Here is a 23621-nt window from a genome sequence, read left to right on the forward strand (position 1 = left end):
TCGGTCTGTGGTTAACTTAAAGACTCGGTGGAATAGTTGGGACGCACCGTTTTTACTTTTCACCTAACGTCACATTTGCCTGAGAATCTAAAGCAGCTTTCATTTTTGTCTCCACGGTACAATAACTGGTTATTTTCACGTGGATCCAGTGAAAACCTGCAAACCGCCGACTCCTTAAGATGGTAAGGCTTTTAAATTTGAAACGTCTCCGAGTCAGGACTCGTTTCGGCTGCACGTCGATCTTAATGTCTGTCACGTCCTCGTCATCCGAGTCCCAGTAAATCCATCTCCACTTATCTAAATGTATTCTAACTAAACTGGTTTCCCGTTAGATTCGCATTGCGGCGCTGAACGCCGCGTCGTCGGTGGCGGATGAGTCTCAGGATCCTTTACGAAGTAGCAAGAGTCGCACAAAAGAGGCTCAGGTACGGGTTCCGCGCCGATCCAGATGTTTCTCTCTGGGTCTGAACCAGCCTGTCTTCGACTTGTCTCCACAGGAAGCCGAGGCGTTCGCCTTGTATCACAAAGCTTTAGACCTGCAGAAGCACGACCGCTTTGAGGAGTCGGCGAAGGCTTATCATGAGCTTCTCAAAACGCCGCTGCTCAAAGAGGTGAACTGAGACGCTTCAAACCAGCGTCGGGCCGCTAAAACCGTCACGTCATCACCTCAAACTGTGACCTATCCCGTCTCGTTGTAGGCGGCGGCCTCTGACGACCGGGGCGCGGGCCTCAAGCATCCCGGGCTGATGTTGAAATATTCCACTTTTAAAAACCTGGCGACGATGTCTGCTAACCGGGACGACCTGGAGACGGCCATGGAGTTTTATCTGGAGGTAAATGAGCCGCCGGACCGTAAACGCGTGTCCTCCGTCCCGTGCCGAGTGCTCGCGCTGCGTCTGCGTCCCTCAGGCCGTCATGCTGGATTCCACCGACGTGAACGTGTGGTACAAAGTCGGGCAGCTGGCCGTGCGGCTCGTCCGGATACCGCTGGCCCGGCACGCCTTCGAGGAGGGGCTGAACTGCAACCCGGACCACTGGCCCTGCCTGGACAACCTGATTACTATTCTGTACACGCTCAGCGATTACAGCTGTACGTAAGGCCTCGCCGGCCCCGCCCCCGCCCCGCCCCTCTGCTGAGGCTGTCGTTTCTTCCTCCAGGGTGTTTGTGCTTCATTGCCAGAGCTCTTGAGAGGGATCACCGTTACGCCAAAGGCCTGGTGCTGAAGGAGAAGATCTTTGCGGAGCAGCCCTGCCTGAAGCGGGACACCATGCAGATGTTCATGAAATGGTGACTCCACCCCTCCCCTCTAGGAGGCGGCGCGGCGTCTCGTAGCGGACTAACCTCGGCTGTCTGTCCCTCGACAGCGATATGTCGGTTCACTACGTGGACGTGGAGACGGAGGAACGCGACGCCATTGTGGAGGAGGCTCTGGAGATGAGGAGGCGCAGACGGGCGCTCTCTCGCTGTGAACCAGAACCCGACCTGGTCCTGGTTCAACCAATCCACTGCCTCTCGTGAGTGATGCGTCCTGGATCCGGGGGGGGGGGGGGTCACAGCTTGAAGGCTTTTCACACCGTTCTGGGGTTCTGTCCCTCAGGTGGAAGCGTGTGGGTGAAAGCCTCCTCGCAATGTACAGACACCAGACCACATGCGACCCCCCCCGCCCCAGCCTGGGACGCAGGATTGATTTGTCAGAATACAGAGACCCGAACTTCCTCCAGAACCTCCCCCAGCCCAGCAGCCCCGTCGGAATGGGCCAGCCCACTGTGCTGAGCAGCAGCCCCAGCTCATCTCTGCCCCCCATGATGGTCCTGCCGGAGCCGGCGGCTGTGCCCCAGCCTCAGATCCTCCCCAGCCAGGCCACGGTGGAGGTCACCACGACCTCTCCCCCCGCCGGTCGGTTGCTCAGGGACGTTTCTCTCTGGTCTCCCTGATAATCCTCCGGTTTTGAACCTTTAATGTCGTTCTGCTTTGTCCCGCCGGGCCGCAGCCTCGGCGCTGGACGTGTCGCTGACGGATAAAGCGAAGAAGGCGGTGAAAAGGAAGCGCTTGGTGGAGGACAGCGGGGAGACGGCCAAGCGGCGCTCGGCTCGCGTTCGAAACACGAAGTGCAAGAAGGAAGAGAAGATCGATTTTCAGGAACTGCTTTTTAAGTACCTGCCTTCCAGGTAGGTTGCACCGACACCGGCGCGGCGCGGCGCGGCGCGGCGCCGGCATCACGGGATGAAAACGGTTTCGTTGCAGGTTGAAGAAGTTTGATCCTGACGACGACGACGACGAGAGTCTGAGTAATCTTGAGGCTCCGAGTGAAGCGAAGGAGGACATGCAGCCGCTGCACGGGGGCTGCCTGGCCCTCGGCGCCGTTGAATACATGGAATCTGGTAGGTTTTCATCTGCAGTTTGCCGCCGGGCTTTTTTGCCGTTCCTGTCGTGGTAACACTGCCCCCCCCCCCCCCCTGCTGCCGCTGTAGAGCAACAGGATGTCCACAACTTCCTGCTCAGTAATCTGACCAATGGTGGCGTTCTGGAGCTGATGATGCGTTACCTGAAAGCGCTGGGGCAGAAGTTCCTGGAGGCGTGGCCTCGGGGGCTGGCCGCCGTGGTGCTGGAGGTCTACCAGACCTGGAGGAAGTACAGCTCTGGTCTTCCGAACCCTCTGTTTCAGGACGGCAACGCCCAACATACCCGAGTAAGTGACGGGAAAACCAGTTTGAGTTCTGCAGCTGGATTTAAGAACTAAATGTTTTCGACGTCTTCAACTTCTTTGAGCACCGGCTGAAAACGTCCGGGTCCTGATTCATGTTGGATTAATCGGTGCCAGTTTTAAACGATTATGGCGTGACTGTAGAACAATCACTGTAAAGTCTGAAGACAATAAATCTGTAAAGGACATCAACGCGTCTGCCTCACCTGCTCAAACGCTGTGTCTGGAAGACAAGCAGCAGCTAATGTTAGCATGTCATGACATCATCATGTGATTATTTAAGTGGTCAGCTGTTGTCGGGCAGTCTTTTTCTTTTGTTTTGCATCACATTAGCTTCGACGTTGAGGCTAACGACTTGTTTGTGCTACTTGTGCAGGAAATGCTAACGATGAGTTTAGCCTGCATGGAGCTGCAGTTGGAACATTGGTCTCACAGCAAAGGTAAGTCCCGCCCATTCATGTGATTGGTTGAGGCTTTGCAGCTCCACGTTCAGGCCTGCTGACCAGGCCTGAACGTGGGGGGGGCCGTCGACACCATCGTGTGCAGGTTTACGCCATTTTGGAAAGTCAACATGGGGATGTGTCGTCTAGCTCCTCCCAGGAGAAGCGGCGCCGGTGCTGGCGACGACGCGGCGACCTCTGAGTTCCCCGGACAGAACTTCCAGGGCGATTTGCTGCTCCTGGCTTTAGGCTCCGCCCAGAAGGAGCTGTTTGGGGCCGGCTGGCTGGACATCACGGTGCGCGTCTACTGGCTGAAGGCGCGCTTCCTTTCTCTGCAGGTGAAGTCTGTGTTTCTGGTCGTGGCGTGAGTCCGCTGAGCTCAGCCGGGCCTGACCCGCGAGCCCGTCTGGGCCCAGCCGGGCCCGACCCGCGAGCCCGTCTGAGCCCAGCCGGGCCTGACCCGCGAGCCCGTCTGGGCTCAACCGGGCCCGACCCGCGAGCCCGTCTGGGCCCAGCCGGGCCTGACCCGCGAGCCTGTTTGGGCTCAGCCGGGCCCAACCCGCGAGCCCGTCTGAGCTCAACCGGGCCCGACCCGCGAGCCCGTCTGAGCCCAGCCGGGTCTGACCCGCGAGCCCGTCTGAGCCCAGCCGGGCCCGACCCGCGAGCCCGTCTGAGCCCAGCCGGGCCCGACCCGCGAGCCCGTCTGAGCCCAGCCGGGCCTGACCCGCGAGCCCGTCTGAGCTCAACCGGGTCCGACCCGCAAGCCCGTCTGGGCCCAGCCGGGTCTGACCCGCGAGCCCGTGTGTCTCGTCTCCTGCCAGGGAGACATGGAGTCGGCGCTGGAGAGCTACGACGTCTGCACCGGCTTGCTGCAGAGCGAGCCCAGGCTGCCTGAAGGGAGACGTTACACCATCAGCCTGCCCAACCTGCGGGTCGATGCGGCCATCTCTGTGGAGGAGGTACAACAGCGCGGTCTGAATCCTCGGTTTGGGGGGGGGGCGTCTCCTAACCCGTCTCCTAACCCGTCTCCTAACCCGTCTCTTAACCCGTCTCCTAACCCGTCTCTTAACCCGTCTCCTAACCCGTCTCCTAACCCGTCTCCTAACCCGTCTCCTAACCCGTCTCCTAACCCGTCTCCTAACCCGTCTCCTAACCCGTCTCCGAACCCGTCCTCGCCTCCCTTCGCTCAGATCGACCGGCGCCTGAAGTCCCTGGAGCGCTGCCAGTCCCTGGAGGAGATCCAGCGCCTCTCTGAGGCGGCCGACTTCGGCGCCGTCGTGCGTCTGCTGCGGCCCACGCTCGTTTACGGCGGCAGGAACAAACCTCTGGAGTTCGTGAGCTCGGCACCGGAGCGGCCCGCTCAGCTGCTGCTCCTGCAGGTCAGATCCGCTCCAGTCATCCATGCCTGTGTAGAGCTGCTCCGTGTAACCCCCCCGCCGCCCCCCTTCTGGTCCAGAACTCGCTGCTGAAGCTGCAGGACCACCAGCAGTGCCTGCAGTGCAGCGATCTGGCGCTGAACGAGGCCCTGCAGCAGCTCGGCTCCGCCGCCGGCGGCTCCCCCCCCCAGCAAGGAGGAGTGGGTCGGCACCATCCTCAAGCTGCTGGCCGGCATCGAGGTCTGCTTCGCCGAAGACGCCGAGCTCCTCGGCAACGTTCCTCACTTCTCCAGCACGGCCCGACTCGCAAACAACCTCATCCAGGTCCGGGCCGAGACGTTCCCGGTGGCTCATGTATTCATACGTGCGTTCATGCGTTCATGCGTTGTTCATGCGTTCATGCCTCCCAGCTGATCGACCTCAGCATGAGCGTCTCCGACGACCCCAAGGAGCCGTACTTCTTCTCGGTGCTGCCGTGGATCATCCTGTACCGCATCATCAAGCACGAGGAGGCCGCGTTCGACTGCATGCTCCGGCAGCATATGTCTGTGGGAGACGACGAAGGTTCGTTGACGCCCCGCCCCCCCCCCCCCCCCGGTGCTCGTTCTCTGGTGAATCGTCTGGCGTCTCTCCCAGATGACTCCGACTCTCCCATGCTGCCCTCCTCCCTGATGCTGCTGAACACGGCCCACGAGTACCTCGGCCGTCGCACCTTGTGCTGCAACTCGGGCGGAGCGCTGCTCAAGTTCTATGTGAGTGAAGGGGACCCCCCCCCTCCCCCCCTCTGCAGGGACCGCCTGCTGTCGGCGTCCAAGCCGAACACGTTTCTGTGGCGTGTCTCGCCGGCTGTAGCCAAAGTTCCCGGTCCGATCTGAGCCAAAAGGTTCAAACTGAAACGTTCTGATCGTGTTTCACGACGGTTCAGATCGGACCCCGACGGTGGAACCTCGGTTCTCCAACATAACTTGTTCCGTAATACTGTCCGAAAACCGGAACTCTATTTCCCATCATAAATGTTGTAAACGAGATAAATCCCCGTTTACACGCCTACAGGTATATTACGACAGATAAAACACATGAAAGTGTAAATAACACAGAAACAAAAGCGAAATAAAAGTTACTTTAACACAATTCTTTATTAATTACATCCCGTTTTAGCTGTGGTGGGAGGGGCAGAAGCAAGGGGGGGGGGGTTATTCCTTTGAAAGGGAGTCCTCCTCCGTAAAGTGACTGGGTAACTGATCGGATCGCTCTCAGAATTTAATTGAACCCGTCTTCAGATTATTCATCCAGATCCATAATCCTGCTAAGAAACGCTGTCGGGCGTATTAACCTCCTTGGCAGAGGTAACAAGAACACAAGTGTCTCTTAGGCTCAAGCAAAGCATTGTGGGTAGAGCTAAATCACGCCTCAGACCGAATGTCTGGGAGGGACGCATGGCTGCACATTAAGCATGAATATTTTAGCGCTCGGGAGCTTTGATGAGTTTCTCTGAAAGACGGCGAGGCTCTGCTGAGAAGGCTTTTATCCTGAAATGAAAATCGGTTTATGACGTAAAGAGTTTTTAGAAATGGAAAAATCCATAATCCAGTTCCTGCTTTCTCCAGCCAAGGGTTCCGGTCCGGTCCGTGTCTGCTGAAGTGGGATTGATATTTGTATTTGTGCCTCCCAACAGGTTCGGGTTCTGGAGAAGGAGATGGCATCGTCCTCTCAAAATGGCTCCCGTCCCTACAGGGAGGAGCTGGAGGTGGCGCTGGAGCAGTGCTTCTTCTGCCTGTACGCCTACCCCAGCAAGAAGAGCAAGGCCCGCTACCTGGAGGACCACTCCGCTCCGCAGGTGAGCTGTGATGTCGTACGCGTCACCATGACGACCCGTGTGTGACAGAAAGGCTTCTCTCTGTCATGTTGATGGAGGGTTCACGGATCATCTCTGAACCATCCCAGTAAAAAGCCGTTACAGCATCATCATCATCATCATCATCATCCTCCTCATTGGATAATAGCTAGATAGTGATGAAGAGGCGGCGAACGCCTCCATGCTTCGACTAATTGGGAGGACTTCGCACCTTTTACAAAAATAACTAGTTGGAGCCGGAGCCAGCGACGCGGATACGTGACCCCATCGACCCTCGCGGGGACGGGAAGCCCCGCCCTCCTCGGTTCTCTTTGTGTCGCTCCACCTTTTCAGGGCGTCGGAACGTGTGTGTGTGTGTGTGTGTGTGTGTGTGTGTGTCTCTCTCTCTTGCTGACGCTAACGCCGTCCCTCGTCCCCCACAGGTTGAGCTGCTGTGGGGCGACGCCCTCTTCATGTTCCAGTATTTCAAACCGAAGTCGCTGCCCGACTTCGACAGCTACAAGACGAGCACGGTGTCGGCGGAGCTGGCCAATCTGCTGAGGAGGTTCTCTGGCGTCGCCCCCCTGGGCGACACCCCCACGCTGACCATGGACGAAGTGGCGGATTACATCGAAGGCATAACGGAGAAGGTCGACTGGTAGCTGGCACCGAGGACACGCCCCTCTCCGTGGCGCGGGAATCCTTACGCTTTTGTTTTATCTCTTTAAGGCCCCGTGTCTTCCCGAGGGCGGAGCTCCAGCTCCTCCAATCATCGATGAGATCTACTACCTGCTGGCTGATTACCACTTCAAGAACAAGGAGCAGTCCAAAGCCATCAAGTTCTACATGCACGACATATGTGTGTGTCCCAAAAGGTAACGCCTCTGCAGAGCAGTGCGCCAGCATCTTCATCATCATCATCATCATCATCACCATCATCACCATCATCATCAGCATCATCACCATCATCATCACCATCATCACCATCATCATCAGCATCATCATCACCATCATCACCATCATCATCATCACAACAACACAAACATAAAAGATCGAGTGCAGCGCAACCCTCATAGTGACCACTAGATGGCAACACAAGACCAGGATCTTCTGTGTGCGCGCCTGTAGACGGCTAAAGGTCGCGCGCGCGCGCCTGTAGACGGCTAAAGGTCGCGCGCGCGCGCCTGTCGACGGCTAAAGGTCGCGCGCGCGCGCGCCTGTAGACGGCTAAAGGTCGCGCGCGCGCGCCTGTCGACGGCTAAAGGTCGCGCGCGCGCGCCTGTCGACGGCTAAAGGTCGCGCGCGCGCGCCTGTCGACGGCGAAAGGTCGCGCGCGCGCGCCTGTCGACGGCTAAAGGTCGCGCGCGCGCGCCTGTCGACGGCGAAAGGTCGCGCGCGCGCGCCTGTCGACGGCGAAAGGTCGCGCGCCCGCCTGTCAGCCCCTGAACGCGTCGTCCCGCGTCTCGCCCCTCCTCAGGTTCGACTCCTGGGCCGGGATGGCGCTGGCCCGGGCCAGCCGCATCCAGGAGAAGCTCAACTCCAACGAGCTGAAGAGCGACGTTCCCATCTGGAAGCACTCGGAGGTGGTGCTGAAGTGCTTCAAGCGCGCGCTGGAGATCGACCGCTCCAACCTGTCCCTGTGGATCGAGTACGGCGCCATCTCGTACGCCCTGCATTCGTTCGCCTCCAGGCAGCTGAAGCAGTGGCGCAGCGAGCTCCCCCCCGAGGTGGTCCGACAGGTGAGGCGCCGACCTGGGCAGATTTCACACGCCTCTTTCTGGCGAGTCACTCGGTCTCCTCTTGCCGACCTCAGATGGAGGAGAGGCGGGACGCCATGTTGGAGACGGCGTTCCAGTGCTTCCAGGGCGCCGCTCGCTGCGAGTGTGACAGCGACGAAGAGGAGTGGCTCATTCACTACATGCTGGGGAAGATAGCGGAGAAACGCAAACAGCCGCCCGCCGAGTACCTTCAGCTTTACAGGAAGGTAAATCACCTTCATCCGACCCCGGCGCTCGGATGAGTGGGCGGGGCTACGGAGGCAGGTGTGACCCAGGTGTCACCAGTCTTTTTTAATGACCACATTTTTGGATAATTGAGAAACAAATATTTGTGACGAATGGAAGTCCAGAACTGAGGAAGCCTCTCGGATCTGGAGGACCGACCCGGATGTACGGAGCGAGTCGTGGGGGGCGGGGCAGACGCAGCGACCAATCGCGTCTCCTCTTTACGTTCGCAGGCAGCTCGTTACCTCCACGAAGAAGCCGCCAGGTACCCACGGAAGATCCATTACCACAACCCCCCCGACCTGGCGATGGAGGCCCTGGAGGTACCCCCCCCCTGGTTGCGCCGCGCGGCGTTCCCCAACCCCCCCGTGACCCTTTCTTTCCTTGCCCAGTTGCATTTCCGCCTCGGCGCCACCGTCCTGAAGCTGCTGGAGGCCAACGAGCCGGACCTGGAGCACGAGCTCCTGTTCGGCCTGCTGGTCGACGCCGCCACCGGCCCGTTTGCTCGAGGGGAGGAGAAGAGCGTTCCCAGCATGCCGCGGTCCAATGACAAGTGAGCCCCCGCCGTGCGAGCCGTCAGGGAACAGCCAATCCCGAGGCCGGCGTTCAGAATGTTGTTCTCTGCCTGTTTCAGGGAGAAGCCCTCCTCCGCGACGGAAGAGGACTGTAACTGTGCATCAGTTTGCGCAGGCCCCGCCCTCAGCTCCTCCCTCCCGTCCGCCGCCACCCCAGGTCTCACATCACCTCTTTTCGTGGCCGCGCCGTTTGACCACGATTACGCCAAACGCAAAACGCTCCGGCGGCAGCAGTGGCAGCAGCAGCGGCAGGAGGAGCGGCAGGCCGATGGTACGGTCCCGGTCCTAGACACCGACTCGGGTTGGGCTCGCCGGGACAGGAGCCCGCGGGAGCGCTCGGGTCGCTCGCCGCCATGCTGGAACGGCTTCGGTTTCATTTCCAATGATCCCCACGCCCCCCGGTGATTGGGGTGCGGCCAAATGGGCAATATGGCTGCCAGTTAGTTTAGGAGTTCTGAGACGACGCTGTGTGTGCGTGCGCGTGCGCGCGCGTGCGTGTGTGTCTAGCTGCTCAGATTTCAGCGTTGTCGGTTTTGCCGCGGGGAGAGGATGTTTTTATTTCTCTGGATCTGGATCTGGAGGTTCCGCGGCGCGTCGAGCTTGAACGCGCTCGGGAAGCAGCCATATTGCCCGTGTTGCCGGGTGTGTCGCCCTTTCCTGATGCCTTCCTGCCTACCTGCCTGCCTGCCTGCTACCTCTTTGCCTGCCTGCTTTACCACCTGCTTTGCCTTTTATATGCATGTCGCTGATGGACCAGCCCCCCCCCCCCCCCCCCACCTATCACAGCTGTCTGCTCTGTCACGTGGGTACGCTCTATCTGGGTTTGGTGTGGGCTCGAAGGCGCCGTCGATTCTTCACAGCCTGGTGTCAATCATGTGCTTCGCTGCCCCCCCCCCCACCCCCCCTCGACTATGAGCTCCAATTATGACCAGTTAGTGTGAAAATGCCGAGTCAGGAGGAGGAACGTGGCTGACGGATTATTGGACCGCGTCTCCGGTTGGACGTTGTCCCGCCGTGCTGCGGGGCCCGAGCGAGACATTTAAAGGGACAGCGACGCGAAGCTGCAGGAATCTCACCGGACTTCCCTTCAACGGTTAATTTTTATTTATTTGATGCATTGGACAGCCGGGAAGTTCGGTGCCGACGTTTACGTTGTTGTTCGGAGGCTTGACTTGCTGTTTGTCTCCGAATCGGGTCCCGTGTCTTTAATCCTGGAAGGTAAATGATGTTGAAGGAAATGTTTCTCTGGAACACAAATTCCGATTGTCTTGATTTTAAAACCGGCTCCCCGTATCTCCAACAGCCTCGCCAGAGCTTGACCATGATTACTGCCGGCCCAGGTCTCCGTGTGGCTGGCGTCCCTGAATGGTACTGCTATTCATCCCCACCAAGCCCTGTCAGAGGACATGCTGCTCTTTACACCCGTCTCCGTCCCGCCGTGTCTCTGCTGTGTCCTCCTGTGTGCTTGATTCGGAGTCGGAGTTTCTCCGCTAAGGACTTTTTTTTTTTTTTTTTTGCTGAGGCTGCAGAACATGACAATTAGCAGGAACGCTAGCTTGTTCGTCCGTCTCTGCTTTATAACGGCGCCTCATCAGGGACGCACTAATCAGCACTTGACTCGTTTGTCTCATACACCCCCCCCCCACCCCCGACATCACATCAGGCCAACAGCTGCAGTCTTCCTGCATCGCATGTTAAAGTAAACCACGCGTAGACAGAAATGTCCGACCTCCGTTTATTCGCTGCGTCCAGCGTGACGCCATCTCTGTGTTTGGCAGAACGCAGTCGGGACAGCGAGGCGGTGATGCTCTCCGACTCCAACTCCACCCAGGACGCCTTCACCGACCCCGCCAGCTCCCAGGACGGCAGCCACAAGCCGGCCTCCGGGAAAGCCAGCTCCTCCTCCTCCTCGGAAAGCACGACCCCCGCCAAGGAGAGCCGGCCGGCGTCCGAGGACGCGGGTACGTTGTCCCGCTGGTCGCCTGTCGGGTGTCTGAGGAAAGAGTTAACCCTTTGACTGCCGCCTCAGCGTCGCACGGAGAACCACCCGCCGTCCAGACGGAGGAGAAGCTGATCCAGGAAGTGGTGGAGTCCGTTGTGGTGACGCTCCCCGAGGCCTCGGCCACCAAGGCCCCCGCCGACCCCGGCCTTCACCCTCTGAAGCCGGGCCCCCCTCAAACCCCGGCCGGCGACGGGAAGAGGAAGCCGGAGCCTCCCGCCGAGGTGGTGGAGGTGCCCACGGCGCTGCCGGCGGAGCGCCCGGACCAGAGGCGCCTGCTGCTGGAGACGTGCGTCGGCGCCCTCTTCCTGTGCCTCGGCCGCTTCCCTCAGCACTACAAGAGCCTCTACCGGCTGGCGTTCTTCTACACCAACAGCCGGACCCACCAGGTGAGCCCGGGCTCGCCGCCGGCGCCTCCAACAGGACGGCTCGGCCGTCAAACCCTTTCCCGTGTCGCTCGCTTTCTCTTCTGCCCCGCCCCTCGTGACGCTGCAGGTGATTTTAAGGGAAATAGTCTGTAAAACTGCAGGGGAGGAGTCTAAACGCATCGTCTCAGCTGGGGGCCGAGTGGTTCTGGGATCTCTGTTAGCGTGTAGCGGCTAAATAAAGCCCACCCCCCCGACAGATCCGGCTTAATGGGGGGGCGTGGAGGCGTTAGTTCTGGTGCTTTGGGTCTGTTGAGGTGTGTTTGGGTTGCAGCGCTGCACCCTGGGAGTCCCAGTTCTATACTGGGCCTCACGGTGGTGCCCCCCCCCCCCCTCTGTCAGAACCCGGTCCGCCGGGCCTCTTCCTGCCCAGTCAAAACTGGGCTTGAAAGGGGACTTGGGGGTTTTATGGCCGTTAGAGGTACCATTTAAACTGACTCTGGGCTGAGGCGGGCGTCCCGCAGCGGAGCCACCGTCCACCCGGATGCGGTCGGATGCGGTCGGATGCACGCTGCCGCTCAGCTGCCATCACACCCCTATAGATCCGCGCCCCCTTCGTTCTCCTGCCCATCGACCGGCTCCTCGGTTTGTGAAACTGGACCCGACGTGCCGTGAGCTCGGGAGTCGGGAGTCGGGAGTCGGGACCGTGCCCAAACAGCCGCTCTGGCGTGTGAGTCATCGCGCTGCGTTTTCGTGATTGCAAATGAGCGTATTGTTCATTATTGCAGCACCGCCTCGGCCGGCCGGCGCCGGCGGGGGAAGGGTTTCCTCGGGGTTATGTTTGAATAAATACGTGTTTCTCATTTCCTTATTTATTTATTTCTCTTCGCAGAACCTACAGTGGGCCCGAGATGTGTTGCTAGGAAGCAGTGTCCCATGGCAACAGCTGAAACACATGCCAGCACAAGGACTGTTCTGTGAGAGAAACAAGACAAACCTCTTCAATGTAAGTCAGAGCGTAACCAGTTTACGTGTTTCATGTCTGTACACCTGTACCTGCACCTCACACGCCTGTACCTGCACCTCACACGCCTGTACCTGCACCTCACACACCTGTACCTGCACCTCACACGTCTACACCTGTACCTGCACCTCACACGATATTACCAGCACCTCACACGCCTGCACCTCACACACCTGCACCTGTACCTCACACACCTGCACCTGTACCTCACACACCTGTACCTGCACCTCACACACCTGTACCTGCACCTCACACACCTGTACCTGTACCTCACACACCTGTACCTGCACCTCACACACCTGTACCTGTACCTCACACACCTGTACCTGCACCTCACACACCTGTACCTGCACCTCACACACCTGTACCTGCACCTCACACACCTGTACCTGCACCTCACACACCTGTACCTGCACCTCACACACCTGTACCTGCACCTCACACACCTGTACCTGCACCTCACACACCTGTACCTGCACCTCACACACCTGTACCTGCACCTCACACACCTGTACCTGCACCTCACACACCTGTACCTGCACCTCACACACCTGTACCTGTACCTCACACACCTGTACCTGCACCTCACACACCTGTACCTGCACCTCACACGATATTACCTGCACCTCACATGCCTGCACCTCACACGCCTGTACCTCACACACCTGCACCTGTACCTCACACGCCTGTACCTGTACCTGCACCTCACCTCGTGTATCTCACACACCTATGCCTATACCTGTACCCGACTCGACGTTTTGGTGATGTCATGTGATTAGTCAGCGTTTCACTGAATATTCGCCGTCGACCTCTGATTCACTGGGACGCATTAGAACAGAGCTTCTCTGCTGTTGGATGATATCTGTGCAAAAAAAACACAATTGCGTTCTCTGAACCCGTCCACGCACCGAGGTCGTCCGTGAGTCATGACGTCGTCATCCGAGGAAGCGATTGGTCGGTAGGCGACGCCTCTGTACGATGAATCTGTTGCCTCGCACTGCGGCAGGCGACGGTCGTGTTGCTGGAGGCGAACAGGTTGGATGTGGAGTCAACAGACCGTAGGGGGGGGGGGGGAGCATAAGCTGGAGGACGCCGCCGGCTCCGCCTCCCACCGGGCTCTCACAGAGCCCCTTCTGGAGGAAAGCCTGCTGTAGCTTTACTGTTCCTTCAAACAATCGCTCTCGCTCTTCAAACAATCGCTCTCGCTCTGCCTGGGGACAACGGCGCCGTTTTCGTCGGGTTGGTTTCTGGACTGCTGGTGAAGTTCGGGGAGCGTATGAGCGCGTCCTGAGGCGGCGGCTACACGGCGTGTCTAACCTGTTCCTCTCAGGTGAGTCGATCACCTGGAGCTCTGATTGGCTGTCTGACAGTTGGGTGAATTTCTGACACAAATTTGTGGTCGGCCGTCGTCGTCACTTAGCGCAGTGCTGCTAATCAGTAGAACTGTGTACAGACGTGGGGCGGGGGGGGCGGGGGGGGGGGGGCGTCCCTCATGTGGTCACGATGCCCCAGTTTGTTCTGGCTGGGCTGTCTGCATGCAGGAGCCTATCGGTGTGCAGACAGCGCTCCTCTGACTGTCACCTGGACGCCTCCCCTCAAGTTACGCGCGTGCTCCTCTCCAGCCCTGAAGCCGAGCGGCGAGGCCGGATGTGACGATGGCCCCCGGGCCCCCGGGGCGGATCCGAGGACTCCCTCTGTGTTCGCTCGGGCACGGCGGTACCTCCTCCCTCCTCCTCCCTCCTCGCCCCGACACACACACTCACACACATTCTTCCACCCACTCACTGTCTCTGAGAAGCTCCAGAGACGACGGTTGTCCCGTGCGTCCTGCCGGTCCGTCCCGGTAACCCGGGGGACATTCCGAGCCTTCGTGTTCGGTTCCGTTGCTCCGAGGTAAGCCTCGGCGTCTCCTCGTGTCCGGTTCCGGGAGGAGCAGTCACTCCTGCGTTCCTCTCCTCGGGTCGCCGTGTGACTCAAACCTTTGTGTGCGCTGCTGTGCCGGGGGGCGGAGCTCCACTCCGGAGAACTCCTCTTTCCTCTAAGGGGAGGAGCGTTGGCCTGACGAGAACGTTTAGTCGATGTTTAGATTTGCATGCTGGAGCATTTAAGCGTGGCCATCGGAATGTCTCCTCCTCCTCCTCCTCCTTCATCGGGAAGCTCCACGTTCTGCAGCAGCTCTCCTTTCCCTCCACTCGCTGAACAGGAAGCCGTGAAAGCGAGGTGCGTTTGTTTGCTCTGTCTATGGTGGCCGGCGGGGCGGGGCGGGGCGAGGGGAGGGGGGGGGGCTGGCTCAGGCGGGACGTTTCCTGCGGCGTTTTCTCTGCTTCTTTCCTGTTGCTCGGTTTTCGTGCTCCGCCCCTCCCCCTGACTGTTTGTGTCTGTGTCGTGTGGGCGTGCGCCGATCGGAGGCGGGAGTTCCTCCGATTGGCTCCGAGCGGCTGGCAAAGGCCGGCGCCGATTGGCTGCAGGCGGCGTTATAGTGCAGCGAGGCGAAGGAGTGGGAGGAGGAGAACCGCCAGCAGGCTGGGGTCGGGGGGGGGGGGGGGGGGCAGCGATGGAGTGCGTGGGTGTTTTTGTTTTGGAACCGGGAGAGCAGCGAGTCCGTGGGAGCTCGCAGGCCCGACTCCAGCCTCCTCCTCCTCCTCCTCCTCCTCCTCTGTTGCCGTGGTCTCCTCTCCTGCAGCCCAGCCCTCGCTCTCTGAGCCTGTTTCAGGGTCGGGGCTGCTGGCGCTGCTCAGCCCGGCAGGAAACGGGCCGCGTCCTCCGGTGATGGTGAGTGGCGTCCTGCTCCTGCCGACCTTTACCCTTCTGTTGTTGTTGTTGTTGTTTTCTGTGGCGGGGGAAGGTGGCTTCTTACTCCTGGGGGGGGTATTGCTTCTCAGACGTAGAGAGGAACGCAGATCGACACGTGAGTGGGTGTGGACCGATTAGTGGGTGTGGCCTACAGACCGCTGCCAATTAGACGTTTTTCTAACTGGCGGTGAAACCCGCCGCCGCCTCCAGGCAACTTCCAGAGAAGAGAAATCTGTCCTGGGGGGGGGGGGGGGGGGTTCTGTTTGACCCGTTTTGTGATGCTGAATTACATTTTTATTTTGGAATCGTTTGGATCGCTCCGCCCGACGGGGGCGGTTCCAGCGTTGTTGTTCCCAATACGGCGTCGGCGTGGGGGGGTTCACGAGGAAGCACGCGTCTGCAGGAGACGTGCTTTTTATTAATTTATTCTGAATCCCTGCTGATGATGACGATCCAGACTCACCTGGTGAGCGGCAGCCAATCAGAGGACTGGAATGCGGCTGCAACTGCTCTGACTTCATCAAAAAGTTCCCGTTCCCGTCGTGCGTCCATCCCTCGGCCACGCCCCTTCGGTGTGCATCTTGAGCTGTCTGATTTCTGCGTGATGTCGGCCGAAGCCGCTGCTCCAGATATCAGGCAGAGTTCACATTATTCCCCGGGGGGGGGCTTAAAACCCCCCCGAGTTCAAATCTTATAAATCTGCTTTGGCTGTGCTGCAGTGTAATCTGAGTAAAGCCACGGCTCTGACTGATGAAGATGGGTCAGATGTGTGTGAGCAGAGGCCACGCCCACATCATGCCCACCCCTGATTGGAGTATCTGTCCTCCAGAGCCCCTCCCCTTATTGTAAATCCTCAGGAAGTTAAGTTTAGTTTGTCATTAAGGCTTTAGGATTTCAGCCCTGTACGACGAAGCCCCGCCCCTCTCGTAGCAACAGGTATAAATAAACGGATCCTTTTTATCAGCACTTCCTGTTAGCGTGGAGGACGTCCCGGGATCGATCCATCCTCTGGATCTGAGGTTGACCTACTTCCTGTTTCGTGATTTTGGGGATGTCACCTGACTTCCTGCGCCATCCTGACACCGTCTTTGGAGCTCCCCTCCTCGCCATGTGCTTCAAGGCCGCCATCTGCCCTCGCATCGGCGGCGAGCCTCGCCTCGGTTCACCTGCCGAGCGGACATGTGCTCGCTGAAGAGGCGGCGCCTTCCATGGAAGAAAAGGTCGCGCTTGTTGGCAGCGCGTCGGCCTGCTTGGACGGAGCCGGGCGCTAATGAGGCCGCCTCCCCTCGCGCCTCCCCTCGCGCCTCCCCACGCGCCTCCCCTCGCGCCTCCTGCATGTCCAGCCAGCCTGCAGCCGCTCCATCTCCTCATCAGGACGCTTCCCCGTTAGCTCCTCGTGCTTCCTGCTTCCTGCTAATCGCTCCCGCGGGTCGTAGCTAAAACAAACGTAGCCATCAGTGCGTTAGCTCGCCAGCCAATCGGAGGCCTGGCCTCCTGGACGTTTCCAGCTCAGACCTCTTTGTTGCCCTCCCTCCTCCCTCCTCCCTCCTCCCTCCTCCCTCCAGGGCATCTGGCGTATTCCGGTAGATGAGATTGATCGCCCGGGGAGTTTTGCGTCTCACATGAGCCGATCCATCGTGCTGCTGCTGGAGGTGCTGTCTCAGCTCAAGGACCACGACACCCTGCTGAAGGTCTCCTTCATGCTGCAGAGAAACCCCGACCAGGGGAAGTAAGGCCCGCGTGACCAGGAAGCTGATGTCCCGATGCGTTTCTAGATTTAGGCTCCTTGGAGCTTCTCGTCTTTGTCGTTATTATCGATCCGAGTTCTGCGTTTCCTGTAATCCTGCTAAGAACCGTGGAAACGGCGTCTTCATCAAACTGGAGGTCCGTTTGTTTTATCTGAGCTGCGTTATTACTGCCACGAATGAATAATCAATAGTCCTTATCGGAGAGATCTCGGGTTTCCGCTCTCACACCTCTCCTCTCGCTTCTTTCTCCTCCGTGAAGGAAGTACTTACGGGATGTCGATCGCCAGGTTTTGGCCAAGAGAGCATTTTTCCTAACGGTAAAGGTTCTGGAGGACAATCTGACCAATCTGATGGGGGTAAGGAAGAACACGTCACTCTGGGTCAGGGTCTGGGTCCGGACCCCCCGGCTGACGGTTCCTCTTCTGTTTCAGGTGTCTGAGCAGCTTCACAAAGCGGCCCCGCCCTCCATGGGGGAAATGACCACAACAGACGCATCCAGCGGGCCCGGGTCGGAGGACGGCAAACACGCGCTGCCCAAAAAGCCAGGCCTCACGGAGGGAGCCGGCGCCGCCGGGATGGCGCCCAGGGAGGCCTCTCAGGCCCCGCTCGCCACACAGCCGCCGCCGTCCTTAGAGAAAGGGACAGCGGTCCCGGAGGGCTTCCCCGGGAAGGTGGAGACTTCTGGGAGCGGAGGCCCCAAAGCAGGGCCAGAGGAGCCCATGGAGATGGACACCAGCACCCGGGGGAGGGCCCCCACACCTGCAGACTCCCGGGGCAACCAGGGGGGGGAAGCAGAGGCTCCTGTGGAGCCCCATCAGAAAGCGCCCGACAGCCGCCGGACACCAGAGCTGTCCCTGGAGGAGCTCAGTATCGGGTCCAGGCAGCAGCTCCAAGCCCCGGTGCCCAAGGTCGCCCCGGGGGCCGGCGGGGCCGACCAGGGGCCGCTCCGGAGGCCCAACAGGAAGAGGAAACTCCTGGAGGATGTGGAGTCCGGGAAAACGCTGCTGCTCGATGCCTACAGGGTGTGGCAGCAGGGCCAGAAGGTCATGACCTACGACCTGGGACGCATTGAGAAGATCATGTCGGAGACCTACATGCTCATAAAACAGGTAACCCTCCCGCCTCTGGTTGAGTAGTACGACACCCGCCGGAGGAAGGCGCCTCCCCCCTTCAGGCGCCACACGCCGCTTTTTTACTCCCGCTTAACCCACATCGACCTCGCTCACTTCCTGACTCTAAAAATAGACTTCCTGCTGTGATGGGAAGTGGGATTTCTCTCGTGATGTCACGTGGCGGCAGTGGAGCTGCCGCCCGTGGGGTTAAAGCTAATATGTTAGCATTGTTGTAAAGGACGGCTAACACGTAAACACACAACTGTGACGTCACCAAAACTGGCTGAACCGACTGAGCTACAAGTAGGAGGACTAGGTACCCAGAATGCATTGCATTAATTTAGCTGGCGTGCTAGATGAAGGGGGAGAGCCGCATCAAGCCTCGACGTGTTTCCCCCCCCCCCCCCGCCAGACGGGTTCTGCTTCTCGACAAGCTGCAGGTCGAACGTTCGGCTGCACGGCGCCGATCCACCCCGACCTCGCCGCGGTTTGGCGTGGCGTGAAGTGAAAGCCGTTCTGCGTCTGAGTCCCCCGAAGGAACGGGACGTCCCTGTAAACCATGTTAATGCCGGGTGTGAGGAAAATGAAGATCCGCTGCTCTGTTTCAGGTCGACGAGGACGTAGCCCTGGACCAAGCCGTGAAGTTCTGCCAGATCCAGTTGGCCACATCTGCCCAAAGACAGGTAACCATGACAGCCGGTAACCATGACAGCCGGTCTCCCTGCGTCGCAGCTAGCTGACCAGCTAAGATTAGCCGATGCCGCCTCAGCGAAGATCCCTCCTGCGCTCTGGCGTCTTCATTGGATGCTAACTGCTGCTAGCTGCTTTTAAGTCTTCCTCGTGAGGATGACTCCCGAACGGCTACACGAAGCCCCCGCCCTCAGAAGGGGTCAAACGATCACGCGTTATCTTTCCATCGTGTCTTTTGGGTTCCTTTGCTGCAGCTTCGGCGTCGCCGGGTCAAAGTCCAGCGACTCGTTCGGCACCAGAACCGGACTCGCTGACCAGCACGCCGTTCTCGCCTTTCTTTATCCGCATGATGATTTATTTTCTGATTCTTCCTGCGACTCCATAAAATAATAATCAATCACAGATTCCTTTGAGGCGATCCTCCTCTAGGAGTTAAAAATAGCTCTCGGCGTGGGGTGGATGACCTGAAGTAACCTGAAGGCATCATCTGAACCGGCTTGTTGCTCCCCCTGTTCTGCATCCCTGTTGTCACGGCGATGCTCAGCCAATCCTAAGGCATGTAGAGGAACATAATAACCCTCCGAGTTAATGCTGTCATCGAGGTCGCTTGTGTTGAGCTAATGCTAACGTGACGCGACGCTCCTATGCTAACTTGCGCCGCGGCGGAACCTAATTGCTCGTTGCGTGTTGTCATTTTGCCGCCTGGGAAGCTTCGCCGCTTCCCGACGTTCCGGCTGCAGCTTCCTCAGCTTCGCCGGACAGAGCGGCAGTCAAAGGGTTAACCTCAGCTTCGTCGTGAATCATCAGAGCTGCGCGCTTTGAAGCTGCTGTCTGATTCCGCAGCGTGAATCCCGTCGGGAGCTTCGTCGTACTCGACTCTGTTTCAGAGAACAATTTGGCTGCGGCTCCCCGCTGAGATCTGGAGAAACATCTTATGAAAGCTCCAATATTATCGTCCAGCAGCACGCCGTGCGTGTCTGAGCCTAACGGCGGCGTGTCTGAGCCTAACGCCGGCGGCGTGTCTACGGCGTGCGTGTCTGAGCCTAACGGCGGCGCGTGTCTGAGCCTAACGGCGGCGCGTGTCTGAGCCTAACGGCGGCGCGTGTCTGAGCCTAACGGCGGCGCGTGTCTGAGCCTAACGGCGGCGCGTGTCTGAGCCTAACGGCGGCGCGTGTCTGAGCCTAACGGCGGCGGCGTGTCTGAGCCTAACGGCGGCGCGTGTCTGAGCCTAACGGCGGCGCGTGTCTGAGCCTAACGGCGTGCGTGTCTGAGCCTAACGGCGGCGCGTGTCTGAGCCTAACGGCGGCGCGTGTCTGAGCCTAACGGCGGCGCGTGTCTGAGCCTAACGGCGGCGTGTCTGAGCCTAACGGCGGCGTGTCTGAGCCTAACGGCGGCGTGTCTGAGCCTAACGGCGGCGTGCGTGTCTGAGCCTAACGGCGGCGTGCGTGTCTGAGCCTAACGGCGGCGTGCGTGTCTGAGCCTAACGGCGGCGTGCGTGTCTGAGCCTAACGGCGGCGTGCGTGTCTGAGCCTAACGGCGGCGCGTGTCTGAGCCTAACGGCGGCGTGTCTGAGCCTAACGGCGGCGGCGTGTCTGAGCCTAACGGCGGCGGCGTGTCTGAGCCTAACGGCGGCGGCGTGTCTGAGTCTAACGGCGTGCGTGTCTGAGCCTAACGGCGGCGCGTATCTGAGCCTAACGGCGTGCGTGTCGCCGCTCTGGGCTTTGAAGTCCTGACAAAACGGTGCTAAATTTAACAAGAAGCATCTCTCTCCTTCCGAAGTGCCGCTTTAAGGAGTGTGGGGAATTTTAAACCCGGAATCTGTTTGGAGTGACTGAACAACCTGTGAGCTTCGGGCTCATCTGGGTTTGAATCCCGGAGCGCAGCATCACCTTTGTGTCGCGTTCCCTCTGGCGTCCATCAGCAGAACCACTTATTGGGTCGGAAACGCGTTGTGACGATTTCCATCGGGAGCTTCGGTTCAATCAGTGACGCTCCGGGTTTTCCTCCGCTCCGGGTTTTGGGCTCTAGCTCTCATCCAACTTCTCTCATTTCCTCTCTGCGTTGCCATGACAGCATCTGTTGTCGTCGCCTGTTTGTGCAGCTCTCGTGTTTATAAGTAGCCCTCGACGCGGCTCAGAGGGATGTCGTTCGGGTCGGCGCCGCGTTCCTCGCCGGACTCTGGCACGGGGACGAAGGATTTTTAGCGTGATGTTACCGACATTGTTTGAAAAGTGTAACGACCCCAGAGGCGGGGGGGCTGCAGACGCCATGACCGCTCGTCTTTCTCTGTCTCCGTCAGGCTGCGGGCGACGCCCCGACCACACCCAAGTTCACCAAGGAGCACCGAGACATCTTCTTTCCCACGGCGCTGCCGACGACCGTCCTGCTCGGCCACGCCTCCTGCCACCCGCTGCCCGTGGTGTACGAGCCTCTGAGCAAACTGTCCAGACCTCAAACCTCGGGCTTCCACGAGCAGCACCGGAGAGCGGCCATGGCGGCCGCCGTGGCCTTCCTGCCACACGCAGGTACAGCTGACTCCGCCCACTTCTCCACCATGTCACGCACACGCAACTGAACGTGTTCGGGTGCTGAGGTGAAGTGTTAAACGATGCTCTGCTGTGGAGGAGGTGCTCCCTGCGGCCAACAGGGGGCGCCCCCGGACTTCCACGTTCCTGTTGCACAACATTCCTGGCTTCCTCCCCCTTCTGGGTTTTATTGGTCCCCAAACAAGTTTCAGAAATCATTTCCTCCAGATTGCGACTCTTTTGATTCCTGTTCCTCATCCTCATCCTCACCTTCATCGTTGTGCTGCATAGGTTTCTTGTTTACTTCATGTTTAACCTCTTGTGTTGTTAGTCCCGCCCCCTACCTGCAGGATTTTATTTTGCCGTCTCTCCTGGAGTCCAGCATCGGTTGATCTCGCCTGCCTTCCGTCTCAGGTTGACGTCGCTGCAGCTCAGAGTATTATGTAATGGTTTCCTAGGTAACGCGAGTAGAGGAGCCTGAAAGCATTGATTCGCTGTCGAACGTATCGTTTGTGACACATTCAGGCTGATTGGTTGATGGCCGGTCGCCGGGACGCTCGGGAGTCACGATTATGTTTACAAACGACAAACTCGACGTTTAAAACATCTCATCAGGATGAAACGGAAGTAAAGCGAGTCGTTTGTTCCCCCAGAGGAGCAGCAGGACGCCTCGGAGGGCCTCGCCTACCGGCAGCAGGAGTCCCACCTTTGTCAGCAGATGAAACTCACCTCCGTCTCTCAGGGGCCCGAGTCGGCAGCCGGCTGGTTCCAGGAGGAAACGGCCACATGTAGCACAGCTCCGCCCTGCACAGGTAGGGCAGCGCCTAACTGGAGGTTAGCTGCAGTAATGCTAATGTTAGCTACAGACATGCTAACGTTAGCGGCAAATATGCTAACATTAGCTGCAGTATCAGCTGCAGTAATGCTAATGTTAGCTACAGACATGCTAACGTTAGCGGCAAATATGCTAACATTAGCTGCAGTATCAGCTACAGACATGCTAACATTAGCTGCAGTATCAGCTACAGACATGCTAACATTAGCTGCAGTATCAGCTACAGACATGTTAACATTAGCTGCAGTATCAGCTACAGACATGTTAACATTAGCTGCAGTATCAGCTACAGACATGCTAACATTACCTGCAGTATCAGCTACAGACATGCTAACATTAGCTGCAGTATCAGCTACATACATGCTAACATTAGCTGCAGTATCAGCTACAGACATGCTAACATTAGCTGCAGTATCAGCTACAAACATGTTAACATTAGCTGCCGTATCAGCTACAGACATGCTAACATTAGCTGCAGTATCAGCTACAGACATGCTAACATTAGCTGCAGTATCAGCTACAGACATGTTAACATTAGCTGCAGTATCAGCTACAGACATGCTAACAGTATCAGCTACAGATATGTTAACATTAGCTGCAGTATCAGCTACAGACATGCTAACATTAGCTGCAGTATCAGCTACATACATGCTAACATTAGCTGCAGTATCAGCTACATACATGCTAACATTAGCGGCTCTTCTGCCTGCATTCGTCATGTTGCGTACGTCGTAAACAACAACAACATTAACTTCCTGTGTTGTCGTGGCGTCTCAGACCAGCAGCAGTTCACCAGCAGCGAACAGTCGAGGCCCCCAGACCCAAACCGGATCCGCGCCCGCGTCCCGCCCAACATGCCAAAGCTTTTCATCCCTTCCACCGTCACCAAGTTCCCCCCGGAGATCACGGTCACGCCCCCCACGCCCACGCTCCTGTCCCCAAAAGGCAGCATTTCAGAGGAGACCAAACAAAGACTCAAGGTACTTCTGTCACGCCGTGTCACATGACCCGGGGTCACGTGATCTGTTTAACCCCCCCGCCGTCTCCTCCCCGCTGCAGAACGTCATCCTGTCGTCTCAGTCTGCCGCCAACGTCAAAAAGGACACGCTGAGGCAACCGGCGATGGAGGTGCAGGAGACGTCGAGCCAGGAGTCGTCATTGGAGAGCGAGTCGGAGGAGGAGGAGGAGGACGAGGACGATTACATGGACATCTGAGCCCCGCCCTCTTTCCTTTGCGTGCTTTAGAGACCAACGACGACGCAGTGGCGTCCCATTTATGCATATCACACATCAGCTTACGGCGCCGCCCGGACTGCGTTACGCATCTTTTTTATGTCGTGCGCTAACTGTACCTCTGAGCTGCACTCGAGAACGCCGGCACGCCAGAGGGACGGCGGTGGGCTGCGTGTGGGCGGGGCTTCAGCCGCGTGGCCTCACACTTGTAGCAGATTGGGAATGTTTACACCCTGTTCAGTTAGAAATTTGTGCTATTTTTGTATTCACCGTTTTTCTTTTGATCTTTTGTGGGATATATATTTTTCCGTTGGCATGCTGCGTTGTGAAACCTGATTCCAGAAGAGACGGAAATAAAACAGGA

The 23621-nt window shown here is 58.5% G+C and overlaps 1 protein-coding gene across 1 annotated transcript; it reads left to right on the forward strand.

The window, feature by feature from the left end:
• The first annotated feature begins 179 nt into the window (after positions 1-179).
• Positions 180-23621, forward strand: cabin1 (calcineurin binding protein 1). Its single transcript, XM_068738469.1, is given in 40 exon segments — positions 180-212; positions 333-425; positions 498-611; positions 699-833; positions 910-1090; positions 1159-1288; positions 1366-1515; positions 1599-1897; positions 1992-2169; positions 2246-2382; positions 2473-2690; positions 3082-3164; positions 3306-3483; positions 3967-4104; positions 4336-4524; positions 4602-4703; positions 4705-4845; positions 4932-5085; positions 5158-5273; positions 6197-6358; positions 6799-7005; positions 7085-7230; positions 7833-8094; positions 8169-8339; positions 8592-8681; positions 8751-8911; positions 8993-9204; positions 10237-10278; positions 10281-10301; positions 10712-10894; positions 10963-11321; positions 12190-12303; positions 16680-16843; positions 17122-17218; positions 17294-17971; positions 18583-18657; positions 20964-21189; positions 21843-22001; positions 22802-23004; positions 23084-23621. Coding segments are annotated over 40 exon segments (6657 nt in total). The 3' UTR covers positions 23240-23621.

The sequence above is a fragment of the Brachionichthys hirsutus genome, chromosome 4 (genome assembly GCF_040956055.1).
Source record: "Brachionichthys hirsutus isolate HB-005 chromosome 4, CSIRO-AGI_Bhir_v1, whole genome shotgun sequence".
Classification (NCBI taxonomy): Eukaryota; Metazoa; Chordata; class Actinopteri; order Lophiiformes; family Brachionichthyidae; genus Brachionichthys; species Brachionichthys hirsutus.